The 16,017-nt window shown below is 36.3% G+C and overlaps 3 protein-coding genes across 4 annotated transcripts; all 3 read left to right on the forward strand.

Moving 5' to 3' along the window:
- Positions 1-6,505: 6,505 nt before the first annotated feature.
- Positions 6,506-7,880, forward strand: LOC133866649 (U-box domain-containing protein 28-like). The gene has a single exon (XM_062303246.1). It carries the CDS (start codon positions 6,572-6,574, stop codon positions 7,790-7,792), a length of 1,221 nt encoding a protein of 406 aa, XP_062159230.1. The 5' UTR covers positions 6,506-6,571; the 3' UTR covers positions 7,793-7,880.
- Positions 7,881-10,284: 2,404 nt separating this feature from the next.
- On the forward strand, positions 10,285-11,559 carry LOC133866651 (G-type lectin S-receptor-like serine/threonine-protein kinase LECRK1). Of its 2 annotated transcripts, none has more exons than XM_062303248.1 (2): positions 10,285-10,417; positions 10,508-11,559. In XM_062303248.1, the coding sequence occupies exons 1-2, from the start codon at positions 10,361-10,363 to the stop codon at positions 11,066-11,068; spliced, it is 618 nt and encodes a 205-aa protein (XP_062159232.1). In that variant the 5' UTR covers positions 10,285-10,360; the 3' UTR covers positions 11,069-11,559. The 2 variants fall into 2 exon arrangements, with proteins under 2 accessions (XP_062159232.1, XP_062159233.1); XM_062303249.1 differs by having other exon boundaries at positions 10,324-10,417; positions 10,530-11,559.
- Positions 11,068-13,024, forward strand: LOC133866067 (G-type lectin S-receptor-like serine/threonine-protein kinase LECRK3). The gene is made up of 3 exons (XM_062302630.1): positions 11,068-11,356; positions 11,473-11,627; positions 11,708-13,024. Exons 1-3 carry the CDS (start codon positions 11,068-11,070, stop codon positions 12,701-12,703), a joined length of 1,440 nt encoding a protein of 479 aa, XP_062158614.1. The 3' UTR covers positions 12,704-13,024.
- The last annotated feature ends 2,993 nt before the right edge of the window (positions 13,025-16,017 follow it).

The raw sequence follows: 16,017 nt of genomic DNA on the forward strand, positions 1-16,017 counted from the left end.
TGGACCATTTTGGGAGTGTCAACCTCCAAAAGAGGCCCACGCCTAGATCACTTATTCTTTGCTGATGATGGTTTATTGTTTTGCAATGCAAACTCTGTGGAATGGTATAGATTGGCGTAGTTGTTCGAGCTATATGAGAAAGCCTCTCGTCAAAAGCTTAGCAAAGAGAAAACCTCAATTTCTCTCAGTATAAATACCAACCAAGAGAGGACAAAAGAAATTATCCAGCTTTTTGGACTACAAGCCACACAACGCTTTGACAAATATTTGGGATTATCGGCGCTTGTTGGCAAATCTAGATCAGAGGTTTTTAAGAGTATTAAAGACAGAGTATGGAACATGCTGGATAATTGGAAGTTCAAATTTCTCTCACAAGCAAGAAATGAAATTTTGCTGAAAGTAATTATCCAAGCAATCTTTACGTACATCATGAGGTGTCGATCACTTAAAGAAATTAACTCGATGATGCAAAAGTTTTGGTGAGAATATCAGGAAAACGAATCCAAAATTCATTGGACGAGCCAAGAGAAAATGGGCTATTCCAATGCACATGGAGGTATGGGGTTTAGAGATTTTGTGTGTTTTAATAAAGCCATGTTAGCTACACAATGTTGGTGGCTGTTGCATAATCCAAATTATTTGGCTGCAAGTATCATAAAGGCAAAAAATTATCCACATAGTAATATAATGGAGGCAAAATTACGAGGAAGACCTTCTTTTGCATGGGGGAATATATTATTGGCAAGGCAGAAATTTCTTACAAATTGGTTTGTATGAAATTTCTTATAACCCGCATATAAGAGTGACATGTGTCCCTCGACATGTGAGAAGCGTATGTTGTTTTAACAGCATGTATTTTTCACATGTTTTTTTGATAGCATTAATAAAAGAACATGTAATTCTCACATGCTTAAATGACATATGTCACTCTTATATGTTGATTGTAGGAAATTTTCTACAAACCAGTTTGTAAAAAATTTATGTCCATATTGGCATGTGATATATTAAAAAATAGGCTAAATTGGAGAGTGGACGACAAAAAAAATATAAAGATTTGGGGAGATAAATGGGTTCTAATTCTAATATCTTACTCAATTCAATCTCAAAGGAGAATTTTAGAGGAGGGAGCAAAGGTGTGGATCTCATTCTCATTGATCAAGATACTAAATTGTCGCGAAACGCAAGTTTAATAACGGAGATATTTCGCGAAGAGGAAGCCAGGCTCATTTCCAAATCCCCTTAAGCCCAGGTCAGCACAAAGATCTATTAATATTGAGAGATATGTCAAGTGTAGAATTCTAGTAAGGAGTGCATATCATATAGATAAGGAAATCCAAACTGGGTTGAGGGAAGCTCCTCAAACCTAGTCTATAAAAATAGCACATGTCTCTTGAACATGTGTAGAACACATGTTTTTTCAATAGTAAGGATAGAGTTGGAATAGATTCTAGTAAAAAACAATGATTCTCACATACTATTTAAAAAGGGACACTTGAAATTTTTATAGACCGAGGATCCAACCCAGTTTAGAGAAAATCTTTGTCCAGAAGAAATACCGAACTGTGTCTATGATATTGTACTTAAGGTACAAATTGCTCTCTGCTGATGTTTATTAATAAATATTGAAAGTTATTTTCAAAAAAAAAATAAAATCATTTATCTTTCCTAAGAGTTAAAATAACGTGGAAAATAATTTTTTTACTCATGCTTTTAATGGGCTTGTGATCCATTTAATTTAATTCACATAAGCCTTACTAATAAAAGTAATGCTATACGTCACTCCCTATCTCCCAATCTTATAGTGCGTGGTCCTCACAACATTTGGTGCATGGAGATTAGTTCCAAATTCTATGAGTACCATGCCACAGAATTGGGGGACGAAAGGGGGATAGGAAGATGACGTTTAGAATTACTCTACCAATGGGCTTGCACATTTTAAGCTTCCCTACTTGGGCTTTCCCTAAGAATTAACCTTAGCTATAATAGTGGTCGTTACATAGAAATTCAAGGCAGTTGTTGAAGTACAAACTTTTGTACTTACGGCATGAGAAAATGAGCCGTTTCTAAAATTTACTCTTACTGCATTTTCATATCTTCTCGTCTTCAGCTGTCTACCAAGATTGATAGTGGGAAAGGCCCACCCTAATATTTCATGAAATTCATATAGAACAGCCTGGAAGAGCAGTATATATTAGTGGTTGTAGCATAAAGATTATAGAGGACAGCTGGTGGGTTCAGTCAAAAGTCAAGGTTCAAGAAGGTTCTCTCCTAAAGTCTCTTAGTCTTAAAACTTGTAGCGCAAGTCTTTCATTTTTTTTTTTTTCAATGTATACATTACAATGGGAACTTCAATGGGTTTGTTTAGAAAAGGAAAAGAAAAGTTAATGAAAGGTCTTTGGCTGTCTTATTCACCCATTAAACATTTGACATTGTTTTAACATGGTTTGACCTCCGTTTATCATCTACTTCACTGTATGGATCAGATCTTGATTTGAAATGAAAATGATTTGTTTTATCGTTTAGATTAGATTTTATAGATCTAATATATTGACACATAATACATATGTTGTGTCATATTATTTAAAGATTTAAAATAATGAAACACAATTTTCATTATTAAATACGTTATTGCTTCGTTTGTTTCGGCGTAAAATGTTTTTGAGAAAATGTTTTCGGAAAAATCTTTTCAGTATTTTACAGTATTTGGTGGGGGCGAAAATATAGTCAACGAAAATCATTTTCAATTTGACCGTAAAAGCTTCTTTAATTTTTGGACCGTAAATCGTTTTTTAAATTTGAACTTTTCATTCTTACCTATATGTTTGTAGGAATCCATCACCGCCGAACATTGAAGTTTGTTAGTAGCCCGAGTTTACTATCAAAGGTCTCGAAATATAGTATCTGAATGTTGGAATCTGGCGGCACTTGCCGAATTTCGACAATAACCATTGGCTGCCAAAATCCTGCTGGTGATGAAATCCGGCGACGTCCGGCCCGTTATCAACTTTTGGAATGAGTTGTTAGTACATACCTCCTTTTTTATTTATTTATCTCTCTATAGTTCGAGGTAATTATTACAAATGAGTTTCATGTCTTTCGAAAACTGTCACTATACATTTTGTGGTTAGGCGAAAAATGAGATTGTAATATATATATATATATTTTTTCCCCCTCAATTGATAGATTATCCCGCGTGACATATACATGTTGATCGCATGAATCATAAAATTCAACTCTCAATTAGTCCTAATGGATAAGAATAAAACTGTTCTATTTTTTCATATAAAAGAACTGGAATAAAAGCATTGAAAGAGAAGAACTGGAATTGGCCGGAAGCCAACTAGATGAGAAGCTTTAGTCAACATTCAAAGCAAAGTTTTTCAAAAAATGGAAGTCTTTGACATTAACTGTGAATTGTGTCGGTGGTGCCTTTGTTCTCTCTCTGCCCATATTTTCTTCTTCTCTTTCTACAGCCGGCTCAAGGAGAGAAGGATCTCAACTACTCTTTCTGGCCTCCCCTCCTCCTCTTTCTTTTATATTTATTTTTGTTTACGATGGTAGTTGGTTAGAGGTTTCTTTAGCCCTTTTCACATCTTTTGAGGTTTTATCCGTCGTTATGTACGACTTATTCCGTCCAATCGAATTCGCTACCTTAGTGTCTTAGCTTCTTGATCCATTGAGCTAGTGGCTCTCTCCTCAATGTTTATTGTCTTCTCCCTAGCGTTGGTGGCAGTTTTTCAAGTTCTTAGATCTAGTTTTTTCAAAGTTAAATCTACGTTTCTTCTAAGGTCTCTGAGTCCTAGCTACATGGCACTTCACCGATGATTTTTAGACTTTTTTGTTGTTTATTTATTTTTGTTTTATTTTGTTGCTTAGGTTTTAGTGTCCCTTTAGGAGAGACTCTTGTATCTGGATTTGTATTGATACATCTCTTTTTTGCAGTCTCAAATTTGGACTATTTCATTGCTTCTACCGCTTCAGCTATATTTGGGTGGTTGTTGTTGTTCCCAAGTGGGAGTACATATGGGCTTATCTTACTCTGTACCCCTTTAGTTTTTTTAATTACCTTGTGTGGCCTTTTGAGAGGACGAGATCACTTGTTTGACCAATTTTCTACCTTTTGTATTTATTTAAGCACTGTTTTAGTTTGGTTTGAGTCTATTATTGAGGAGCCTACTCCTTTTTCATTTATAGGATCGTCCACTTATTATTATTTTTGGATCAGAAGTGGAAAGAATCCTCATTGTAACCATTTTTCTTATTTAATTAAAAAAAAAAAGAAAAAAAAAGAAAAAGCAAACTTTCAATAGCGGAAATAAGTGAAAGGGATAAGCCGATATGGGTGATTTCGAAAAAGAGGGAAAGTATACTAGGGCAGAAACATGAAATACAATTAGATCAAAACAGCCTGAAGTTGTTTGGTGTAAATTAATTTTGTTTTCACTTGCAATACTTAAACAATATAATCATTTGTTTAAGGCTATCAATGAAGAACTGGTTAACAACAAGGGAAAGATTGTTGAAATGGGGATATAAAGGAGAAATTACGTGTATTTTCTGCATGAACTACATAGGAGGAATGGACCATTTGTTTTTGTGGGTGCTGATAGGATAAAAGAATCTAAAGAGAAACTATGAGGAGATGTGACATGAATGATTTATCAACAGAGTTAAAGATCCTAAGTTCGAATCTTGCCTCCATCATTTATTTTTAATTTTAATTAAATATTTTACGTGTTGGGTTTCACTAATTAATAAAAAGTTTTAGTTCACACGTAAATTGAGTGTTTAAATATTGATTAAATTTACTATTTTTGATTAGTTTAAGTTTTTAAAATTAGTGATGGTTTAACATAATATCAGGACTAAAGATCATAAATTCAAAAATTGTCTCCGTTATTCATGTATGCAAGGGGAGTCATGTAAATATATGGGATTTGATTCTTACACAACACCATCACAACAACCCCTCACATGAGGGTGGACTCCAGTGTGTGGGGTCCACCCTCATGTGAGGGGTTGTTGTGTTGATGTTGTAAATTTAACATTTTCCTAAATATATTGTCACAATAGGAATCATAATGAGAAATGATCTCTACACTCATTTCTCACAACAGCCCCACAACAAGCTAATGTGACTTGTAATATTTTATTATTTTTTTTGTTTTGTTTTGTTTTCTTTTTGTAAAAAAATAATAAAATATTACCAGCCACATCAGCTTGTTGTGGGATTGTTATGAGAAATGAGTGTAGAGATCATTTCTCAATCATAATTGTTAGTTTTTTCTTATGAATAAAAATCTCATTCATTAAAAAAGAAAAAGAAAAAGAAAAAAAAGGAAAGAGCTTTATTAAAACCTCTTATGTAAAACTGTAAGTCATTAATGGTATGTTAATGACACTAATTTCTGAGTTTGACTCGTGATCTATGAAATTGATAATCTTTTTCAAAAAAATAAAAAAAAATAAAAAAATTGTAGCATAAGAATTTTCAATTGAAATGAAAAATACGAAGATTTCATTTTGGTCTAAACTAAAGGAACGTTTAGTGACAATTTCTAATAGAGAGAAATATTATTTATAATTAACTCTCTTGGGATCATGTCCTTTTATGGCTATTCTAAATGTATAATGAAATTTAAATAGTAGTAATTCATTTAAGTTAGAAAATACAGAGATGTATAAGATAGTATAAATGATCATGGGGGTAATAACTCATATGGCACGAGTAAACATTTGCCAAATTTTTACTAATATTTAGAAAAATGCTACATATCACGCTAATACTTTTGTATGAACAATATTAATGTAGTAGAGTTTAATAGTTTTTAAATTAACTATTATTAAAAAAAAAATGCTACTAAACCTCGCTTTGTGATTTCTTATGAACACAGGCATCCAAGTATTCAATTCTTATGATAACGTAAATCATATAAATTTGTGATGTTCTTCCCTAATAGTATTCCTTTTTATTGATTTTATTTTTAAAACCTTATCGAGCACACATATTTTGACTAAAGATCATATTACAAAATCAGTTTGATTTTTTCCATTATTTCAACAACAATGAATTGGTCAATTATAATTTTTTATTTTTTTATATTTAATTTCATTTTCTAGTCAATTGTTTCATTAATTTGATTGAACAAAAAAAAGGAAAAAGTTGTTGTGGGTATGGAGAGTAATCTGACCTGATCCAAGTCTTCGTCCTCCGCATAGTCTATGGTCGTACACGCGGCCCAAACAAGACGGCACAGCGTTAAGTTGTGGCCTCCGCACGTCACATCACGCGGATCAAAAGTCCTTCTCGTGTCCCCTATTTCACGTTTTGGATCCTATGACTTCCTCACAGTCACAGACACGGCCTGACTTTATGACTTATGTACACTTAATAGTTAATACTAACACACATTTGACTAACGACCTGTGGCCACGTTCAAAACGACGTCAGTTCCCTTTGACCAGTACCCCTCCTGGCTCCATCCCCTTTAAACGCTCCCAATTCCCCTCCACTCTTTACAAGCTCCCTCCTCTCTCTCTCTCTCTCTCTCTGGGCGGAACTGTACCGAAAATGGGTAGAGAGGAATTGCACATAACCGTACCGAGCCTGTTCAGGTGCCCAATCTCAATGGAGGTGATGAAATCACCTGTAAGCCTGCCAACGGGCGTAACCTACGACCGCTCCAACATCCAGCACTGGCTCGAATCCGGGCATGACACGTGTCCCGCTACCATGCAGGTCCTTCCCTCCAAGCACCTCGTCCCCAACCTCACTCTCCACCGCCTCATTCACCTCTGGCTCCACCACTCCTCTCCAAGATCTCCGTCGACCACGTCTCAGCAACTTCGGATTCTCATCGGTAGGATCCAGGACGAGAGCAGCGAGGCCGATCGCCGTGATCACCTGACGAAGATTGTGGATTTCGCGAGGGCTAGCGAGGAGAACCGGAGATTTTTGGCGGATTTCGATCACTTTGTGGAGGGAATCGTTGGTGTTCTTTGCAAAAGTGCGGAGATGGAGGTTTTGGAGCTGGTTTTTAGGGTTTTGGATATGATTATGTCTCAAAATGGAGTTAAAGAACGAGTGTTCAGCTCGATTTTCAGGAGCAATTACCAAAATTGCTTCTCTAAGATCTGTTCGGTATTGCGAAATGGAAGTTTGATCTCGAAGATCGAGTCGGCCAGGATTTTGCAATCGCTTGCCCTCGACGCCGAATCCAAGCGCAGAATCGCAGAAAAAGAGGAACTACTGTCCCTGCTGATCCATCTCTTAAGCTCCGAGAACGATCCCGACCTACACGACGCCGTATTGTCGTGTTTAATCGCCGTCGCAGTGACTCGCTCAGTCAAAGCCCGACTCGTCTGGTTCGGACTCGTTCGAGTTCTTTCAGAAAGGCTATTAAACCCTAACACCAAGCCTTCCAACGCGGAAAAGTCTATGAATCTATTATCGATGGTTTCGACGTGCGCGGAGGGGCGGTGCGCGATAAGCGAGGAGGAGAAGTGCGCAGCGGCGGTGGTGGAGAGGCTGATGAAGGCTGGGACGGAGGACGCGGTGGCGGTGCTGTGGTGCATGTGTTGCGTGCATGGGGATAGGAAGGTGAAGGACGTGGTGGTGAAGAGCAACGGGATGACGAAGATTTTGCTGGTGATGCAGAGTGAGTGTGAGGGGCACGTGAGGAGGATGTGTGCGGAGTTAGTTAAGGCTTTGAGAGTTGGGTGTAAGTCTGGTGAGGGTGCGTTGGGGTTGGGGAGGTATGAGACCAAGACTACTCATATCATGCCATGTTGATTGGATTTTTGCGCATATAATGTAATTTTATTTTATTTTATTTTATTTCATTTTTTTTTATAAAAAAAAAAAAATTGAACAGGTACAATTACGTTGGGATGATGATACTTGTATTTCCCTCGTACCTATTTGTCGTGCATATATGTTTAAGAGCATTTTCAGCAATAGCAACTAAAATAATTAGTAAACAAGTGTAAATTTTTATTTTAGTTATTTCTTTTATATATACACATTTTAATTCTTTATTCTATTCTCTATTTTATTTAAATATTTAATTTATTTTATTTTATTCATTTCTTAATAAAGAGGAACAAGAAAAAAAAATTAATATTTTTTTGATGTAGTGTGCTATAGTGAATGGCCAAAAGTGGCTATTTACCGCAACACACAATGTATATATATTGACTAGCAACGTTGGATGAGAAAAATTGGCTCATACAGGTAATATGAGCCATTTGGTTAATGTACTAGATATGCTCTTATAACATCTCCAGCAGATTAACTAAACTCCTCGAATTAGTAATATTTAGCTAATTTGATGAGTTTTTCCCCTCAAAAAAATAAGCCAAAGACTAGTAATTAAAATAGAATTTTTGCTACAGCAAATAACAAGGAATTGCTATTCACTATGAGAAATGCTAAAACATCTCCAAGTGTTTTTCTAAAATAACATAGATGTAATTTTTTAATCAAAAAGTTACATATATGTCATTTCAAAAGAATACAAAGAGATGCTCTAGCGTTCCTCATTCACTATAGCACAATGTCAAAAATTATTTTATTGCTTCTCTTTCATCTTCTCTCCCCACTTTCTCTCTCTATCTGTCGTCTCCCATCTCCTCGTCGTCCTCTCGATCTCTCCCATCTCTTTCAACCAGAAGCTTCCCCACCAAGCACCATGCACCAGACAAAACGTTCCCATCTATCTTCATAGTATCTTCCACATCAATTTCATTAATTTCTACTAGTCCTAGAGCTTCCTCCTCTGTTAGTTTTAGTTTCCCCCACAGATATGACAATTCTTCCATCATTCCTCTACCCTTCAAAGTTTTGCTTTGAAATCCTCATTTTCCTGAATCAGCACCACAAATCCTCTGCTAGGACTGCTCCCCTTTGTCGTGAAAAGCACCCACTCTTTGTGAAGGAAGATATTTTCTTCTCCTCCGTGGCTCCACAATAGAGAAGCCCTCCTTCCTTCGCCGGTACGTAGCATCGCCGCTCACCTCAGCCGTTAAAACCAGGCGACCCACTGAAGGAAGACGTTCCTTCTCCTCCTTGGCTCCCCCGATAGAGAAACCCTAGAGAGAAGACGCACTTGTCGTGGAAAAATATATAGTTCTTGAGAAATCTTCCTTCAAGTTGACCATGGCTCTTTGACGGCCGGGTTCGCTGGTTGTGGTTTGGGTGACGGACGGAGAATCGCAAAGAATGGAATATTAAAAAAAAATTAAAAATAATATTTAGAGAAAGTAGATAATGAAATAGAGAAACTGTTTAAATTTGTATTAAAAAAGTAGTAAATAATGTGAAAAATTGTGATTTTTGATTAGTAAAAGTAGTTATTATTGCTAGAATTAATATCAAATGGATTAAAAAATTACATTAAGAAAATAAGTTACGTGCAAATAAGAATGTTACATATGCACGGTGAAATAGAAGGGGAAAAGATAAAAAAAATACTCATTATACACTCATCCTCTTATATGGGGTGGGGTCTATGTAGCGTGGGTTTCACCGAAAAGGTGAGTATATAAGAAATATGTAAAGAATATTTTTGTAACACTCTCCGCATGGATACAGTGTTTTGAGATACCCAATAACACAAACCGGGGGTTCATGCCATGTTTCACAAACATATGCTAAACCACACAAAGAAACGAACGCAATGAAATCAAGAGATATGAAAATGTGATGGTTTTCGGCTGTGAGAGTAGTGCTAGCTAGATAGAGATGTGATAAACCGACACAAGAACACGCTGAACTTCATCAGTGGTTCCAGAAATTAAATATTTATACAAACTAATTTTGAAAATTGTTTTAACACTCTTAAAAACTTAAAAACAATTTTCACCATCATGTAATATCAAAAACCAATTTTTTAAACTTATATAAAAAAAAAACCTTCCAATACACGTTAACAAACAAAGACAAGAATTCAACTTATTTAATTGCTAGTTTTCACGGTAGTTCAAAATGGAAAACAACAACAGGCCAGTCGATCTACTTCATTTAGCTTTAATAAAGCGTGCACACTTCGATTTTGGGTGACAAATGGAGCAATTTCGTGAGGTGTTCAAAGATTTATTAAAATTGGTTTGGCCAGTGGTGGGATGGGTCTCCCTGACATTTTTCTATTCAACATGATTAGGTACTTAATTAGGACAACGAATGGCTCCATTTATTGGTTGACGAGATCCAAAGATTGGGTTTTGGGATTTTTTTTTTTTCTTCTCGGTCTAGATTGTTTTTAATTATCTCCGGTTTGGCTTATAGGCTGAACAAGCAATAGAAGTGATCGAATATAGATGCCAGTTTAATTGAGCATAATTGCAACAAAACTTACGGGGCATGCTTTTGTTCGTTGTGGGAGCACCATCTCTTCCAATATCTGATCCTCCTAAAAGGGTAGGAATCATTTTTCCTTGTCAAAATCGTTACATCTACTTCATGAAATTTGAATTCGTAAGTTCAAAATATTAAGACTAATATTTACAGGTTTTTACTTGCACATCGGAAGTTGGAACAACTATGTCGATCATTGCTTCCACAATTCTTTTTCTTTCTGCGCTTCCAGTGGCAACTGCTCAAGCAGCTCAACAAAAGAACTTAAACTTGACCCAAGGCTCTTCTCTTTCCCCCAGTGGCAACTCATCCGTATTGCTCTCGCAATCCGGCATTTTCGCCTTTGGGTTCTTTCCTTTTGGTGATGGTTATTCAATAAGCATATGGTTTGAAGGAACTCCACAGAAAACTGTCGTCTGGACAGCCAACCGGAATGACCCTCCACTCTCCCGCAATGCCAACATTGTATTTACTAGCGATGGTAGGCTCATCTTGCAGAAGTTGGGAGGCCAAGAAAAATCCATTGCCAACGCCACAGAGCCTGCTGTGTTGGCTTCAATTCCATGCTCGACTCTGGCAACTTTGTCCTCTATGATTCGAATTCAACAATTATATGGTAAAGTTTTGATTACCCAACGGACACCCTTTTGCCTGGCCAACTCCTACGAGCTGGGAATGAGCTCGTTTCTAGCAGCTCTGAGACCGGTAGGTTGATGGGAATCTTCCGGATCAAGATGCAGATTGATGGGAACGTTGTGTTGTATCCGGTAGGTTTTCCTGATACTACACACTATGCTTATTGGGCAACAGTAACGACTTTTGTTGGGAATAACGCAACGCTGACGCTGGATGGAAATGGCCGCCTATGCATGCTCAATAGTACTGGTGTCAACGTAAAGAACATTACCAACGAAGGGATTCCCTCTGATGGGAAGAGGTACCGTGCCACAATTGATAATGATGGGATATTCCGCTTATATTCTCGCGACTTGAGTGAGAGTGGTAATTGGTCGATCGTATGGTATGTGCCAGGAGATTTATGCCTTCCTAAAGGCATATGGGAGTTAATGGGTATTGTAGCATAAAAAATCAACAATCTTTTTGCACTTGTCCTGCAGGGTTTGTTTTCATCAATCAGGAGCAAATGAATTTGGGTTGCAATAGAAACTTCACTGCAGAAAGTTGTTTATCCAAGAATAAAGATACCAAGTACGTCATTCAAGAATTGCAAAATACTATATTGGATGATAGCGCATACGCCGTTTTGTTCTCTGTGAGGAAAGAAGAATGCAAACAGGCCTGTTTAGAGGACTGCACCTGCGAAGCTGCTTTCTTTCAAAACCAAGAATGCAGAAAACAAAAGCTTCCATTGACATTTTGGAGAAGCCACAAGTGGATGGCTATTCAACTGCAACATTTGTCAAATCCAGCAGCGGTATCGACGGTATGGTTCCTAAAGATATAGAAAGCAAGAAACTATTGCCAATGGATATCTTAATAATTGGTGTTGCATGTCTAGCTTTCGCATTGATTCGCCTAGCATTTTTCGCTACTCTTATGTTCAGATATAGAATTTGGGCATACAAAAGGATCTCTTATGAAGCAGCAAATGAAGCATTGATCGAGAATGTCTCTTTGCGAGCATTTACTTATAGTGAACTAGAAGTTGCAACCAATGGCTTCATCGAACAATTGGATAGAGGTTCTTTTGGGACTGTCTTTAAGGGAACCTTGTCAAACGGGCAGAGGACCATTGCCGTGAAGAGACTGGAGAAAGTAATGGCTGAAGGAGTAGAAGAATTCAAAAATGAGATGAGGTCCATTGGACGAACCCACCATAAAAACCTTGTCCGGTTGCTCGGTTATTGCCATGACGGTTCCAATCGGCTTTTGGTGTACGAGTACATGAACAATGGAACACTCGCGGACTACCTCTTCAAATCCCAAGTAAAGCCGAATTGGGAGGAAAGAATTAAAATCGCTTTGAATATAGCTAGAGGGATCCTATATTTACACGAGGAATGTGAGACCCAAATCATCCACTGTGACATAAATCCCAACAATATACTGATTGACGAGAATGGATTAGCCAAAATTTCGGACTTTGGATTGGCAAAGTTATTGATGCCAGACCATTCTAAGACGCTCATTGGGATAAGAGGAACAAGAGGGTATGTTGCCCCAGAATGGCACAAGAATTTGCCCATCACTGTGAAAGCAGATGTGTATAGCTTCGGTATTGTATTCTTGATAATTATACGTCGTCGGAGGAGCATTGAAATTGAAGCCCCTGAGGATGAAGTTGTTCTTGTAGACTGGCCGGGTCTACGACTGTTTCAAGTCCAATGAAGTACGTAAGCTTTTTCATGAAGAAGTTGACACACAAAGCTTGGAGAGGATGGTGAGGATCGGGCTTTGGTGCATTGAAGAGGAGCCAGCAGCCCGTCCATCGATGAAGAAGGTGATTCATATGTTGGAAGGCACTATAGAAATACCTATTTCACCATGCACTCGTTCTTCAGTTGAGAATTTGTGATCCAGCTGGAGAAGATTAATTTTAGGGTGAATTTATTTTATGCATGTGTGTTTTAATTTTCTTTTGCAAATAAGCTAGGATTGAGTTTTCTATTTTATGCATGTGTGTTTTAGTTTTCATTTTCAAATGAGAATTATTGGATTTTCCTTTTTCATTTGGATTATGCATTTGTTTTTCAATTAGGATTTATTTTTCTTTTCGTTGTTAAATTAGGAGGTACCTAACCTATATAAAGGCATCAAGTCTGTTATTTTTCAATCAATTTTTGAAATATCAATTAAATTTGGAAGAACTTCACTTAAATCTCATAATCTTTCATCACTTTTTAAATAATGTACCCAAACTTTAAAAAGTGTCAATTTTGGGTATTCATCTTTCAATTTTTTTCAATTTCAACTATCCGTTAAAATTTTCCGTTAAATCCTATCAAAATATTCAAAATACCCATATTTTTTTAAGAAAAAAAAAAATTACAAGGATTTAGGTGTTGGTCATAATTTAACGAAATTTGCAAAAATACTCATGCCTAAATATTTGATTTTTTTTTTAATTTTTTTTTAAAAAAAAACAAATTAGTATTTTAGAAATTTTGATAGGATTTAATGGAAAATTCTAACAGATAGTTGAAATTTTAAAAAAAATTGAAAGATAGATACCTTAAATTGATACATTTTAAAGTTTGGGTACCTTATTTCAAAAGTGATGAAAAATCAGTGGTTATAAGTGAAGTTTTCTCATTAAATTTTAAGTCTTTTAGAGTTATTTATTTATTTGCTTATTTAGGACAACTAGAGGTTATATCTTCTCTATTTGTTATTTTCTCTCTTCCTGAATTTCTTTTCTATCTTTAGTTCGTAGTTTCTGATGTTATCATACGCTATCAGAACAATCTTAGTTCTGCCCGGGGTCATTTGGTATCAAAGCTTAAGCGTCTTCTTAAGGTGAATTTTTCATCAGCTTTCATGGCTGGTGGTCGTGGTCGGCGTGGACAAGTTCCGAATGAGGAAGTTCCCTACCATAAATGCGATGTACAAGATATGACGATTGAAGACTTGCAGAGGTAGGTTGCATAGTTAACCCAGCATCTAGCGGTGCAAAACTTGGAAAGGGATCGCGAGATGGATGATCGTGATTCAGATTCCAAATTTGAGAACCTGTATCATAATCCTGTTCTGGGTCGAGAACACTGATATATATGTAGAGTTAGGCTTCAAAGTTGAGCTTCTAGAATTTTTTGGCACTTTACAAGCCAAAGGCTTCATTGATTGGCTACACGAAGTAGAGCAGATCTTTGATTATATGGAGGTTCTAGATTGCATGAAGGTAAAGCTTGTCGCCATCAAGCTAGAGGGTCATGCTTCCGCTTGGTGGGAGCGATCACGGGATAGACAAGGCAAGCCAAAGATCTGTGATTGGGAGAAAATGAAAAAGAAGATGAAGGGACATTTTTTACCTTTCGGATACTCACAGATGTTGTTTCAACGGCTTCATATGCTGAGACAAGGTGCGAAATCTGTTGATGACTACATTGAAGAGTTCTACCAATTGGTTGCTCGAAACAACTTGTCAGAGACCGAGGAGCAATTGGTGGCGCGATACTTGGGCAGTTTGCAACAGCCCTTACAAGACGTCCTTATTCTCCACTCCCTCTAGACGGATTATGAAGCCTACCAACATGCCTTGACTGTAGAAAAGCAGCAAACCAAAAGCAATACCATATCTACACCAAGAGGAGATCAGAATACACGAGGAGTCCGTCCTCAGGAACCTCGTTCTAATTCTCAACCTGTGCAAGGCTAGAGTTCCAACTCCAACATCTGTTGTTTCATATGTGGAGAGCTCGGTCATCAAGTTACAAATTGTCGAAAGCCTACGAGCAAAAAGGGTAAGAATCTTTTAGTTGAAAATGAAACAGTAGAAGAATTCAACATCGAAGATCTTGTTTTTTATGGTGGCAATAATGAGGAGATTCTGTACAGAGATGGGCGCGAGACCCTTGTTGTTAGAAAAAGCTTACTTGCTCCAAAAGATGACTCCAAAGAAGATTGGTTAAGAACCATTATTTTTCATACCACATGCACGATCGCGGAACATGTTTGCAAGGTTATTTTTGACAGTAGTAGCTGCGGTGTCAGATGATGCAATTAAGAAGCTTCAATTGAAGATGATCACCATCCAAAACCATATAAATTGTCCTAGTTGAAAAAGGGAAGTGAGCTAATAGTAGATAAGAGGTGTTTGGTTTCTTTTTCAATTAGAAAGAAATATTTCGATAATGGACTGCAAATAATCAATATTTCGACCGGTTCTGCATAGGTCGAAGCTCACTTTGTGCTCATTAGAGCCTATTTTTGTTGTTATCGTAAAGTAACCAAAGCCCTTTTCCCAGTTCCGACACCTATACTCAAACTCAAATCAAATGTATGTACTAGAGCCCATTTCTCATTTTGCACCCTTATTTGAGAAGAAAAATGACATGATTTTTGCTTGCTTTTACTGATTACGAGCCAATGTTAGTTGTTTATTTATTTATTTTTATAGGTAAATGAAGAAAAATTACAATTAAAAACAACAAATTAGGGATGGGCAACTGTAATATCCTAGATTTTAAGACAAGACGCATTAAATAGAATTTAAGACACATAGTGATCAATCCACACTTTTAATCACTCGATCAATTTTATTTACTCATCATGATTAAGTCGCTCGATTGACATTATTTTGATAATTGCATATTTATGCGCCACCTGTCCTTAATTGATTAATAGATAAACTTAAATATCTAGTAAATTAGATGGGATAATAATATTCTTATATGAGAATATTTATTGGAATAATATTATTGATATATAATATTATTGTGAGATATTTATTGTACATAATACTATTTTGGCCTAATATTATTCGGTATAATAATATTATTAGTATAATAATATTATTCAAAAATTTACATTAGTTATGAAACGAACTGGACTCAAAACAGGTTTAAAATTATACCCTAGTGAGATATTAAATGAGAAAGACCTTATATAAAAATACCTATAATTAATAATAATTAGATTTTATTAAAAAGTAACTCTAGTTAATTTAACTAGATAAAAATTAATCATAAATTAACTAAATTTTT

This window comes from Alnus glutinosa, chromosome 4 (assembly GCF_958979055.1).
Source record: "Alnus glutinosa chromosome 4, dhAlnGlut1.1, whole genome shotgun sequence".
NCBI lineage: Eukaryota > Viridiplantae > Streptophyta > Magnoliopsida > Fagales > Betulaceae > Alnus > Alnus glutinosa.

Bases quoted from the DNA above. Each gene is read 5' to 3' on its own strand.
- LOC133866649 (XM_062303246.1), top strand. From the start codon at position 6,572: ATGGGTAGAGAGGAATTGCACATAACCGTACCGAGCCTGTTCAGGTGC.
- LOC133866651 (XM_062303248.1), top strand. From the start codon at position 10,361: ATGCTTTTGTTCGTTGTGGGAGCACCATCTCTTCCAATATCTGATCCT. The intron at 10,418-10,507 runs GTAGGAATCATT...TAATATTTACAG, and splicing joins TATCTGATCCTCCTAAAAGG to GTTTTTACTTGCACATCGGA.
- LOC133866067 (XM_062302630.1), top strand. From the start codon at position 11,068: ATGGGAATCTTCCGGATCAAGATGCAGATTGATGGGAACGTTGTGTTG. The intron at 11,357-11,472 runs GTAATTGGTCGA...CTTGTCCTGCAG, and splicing joins TCGCGACTTGAGTGAGAGTG to GGTTTGTTTTCATCAATCAG. The intron at 11,628-11,707 runs GTGAGGAAAGAA...CCAAGAATGCAG, and splicing joins CATACGCCGTTTTGTTCTCT to AAAACAAAAGCTTCCATTGA.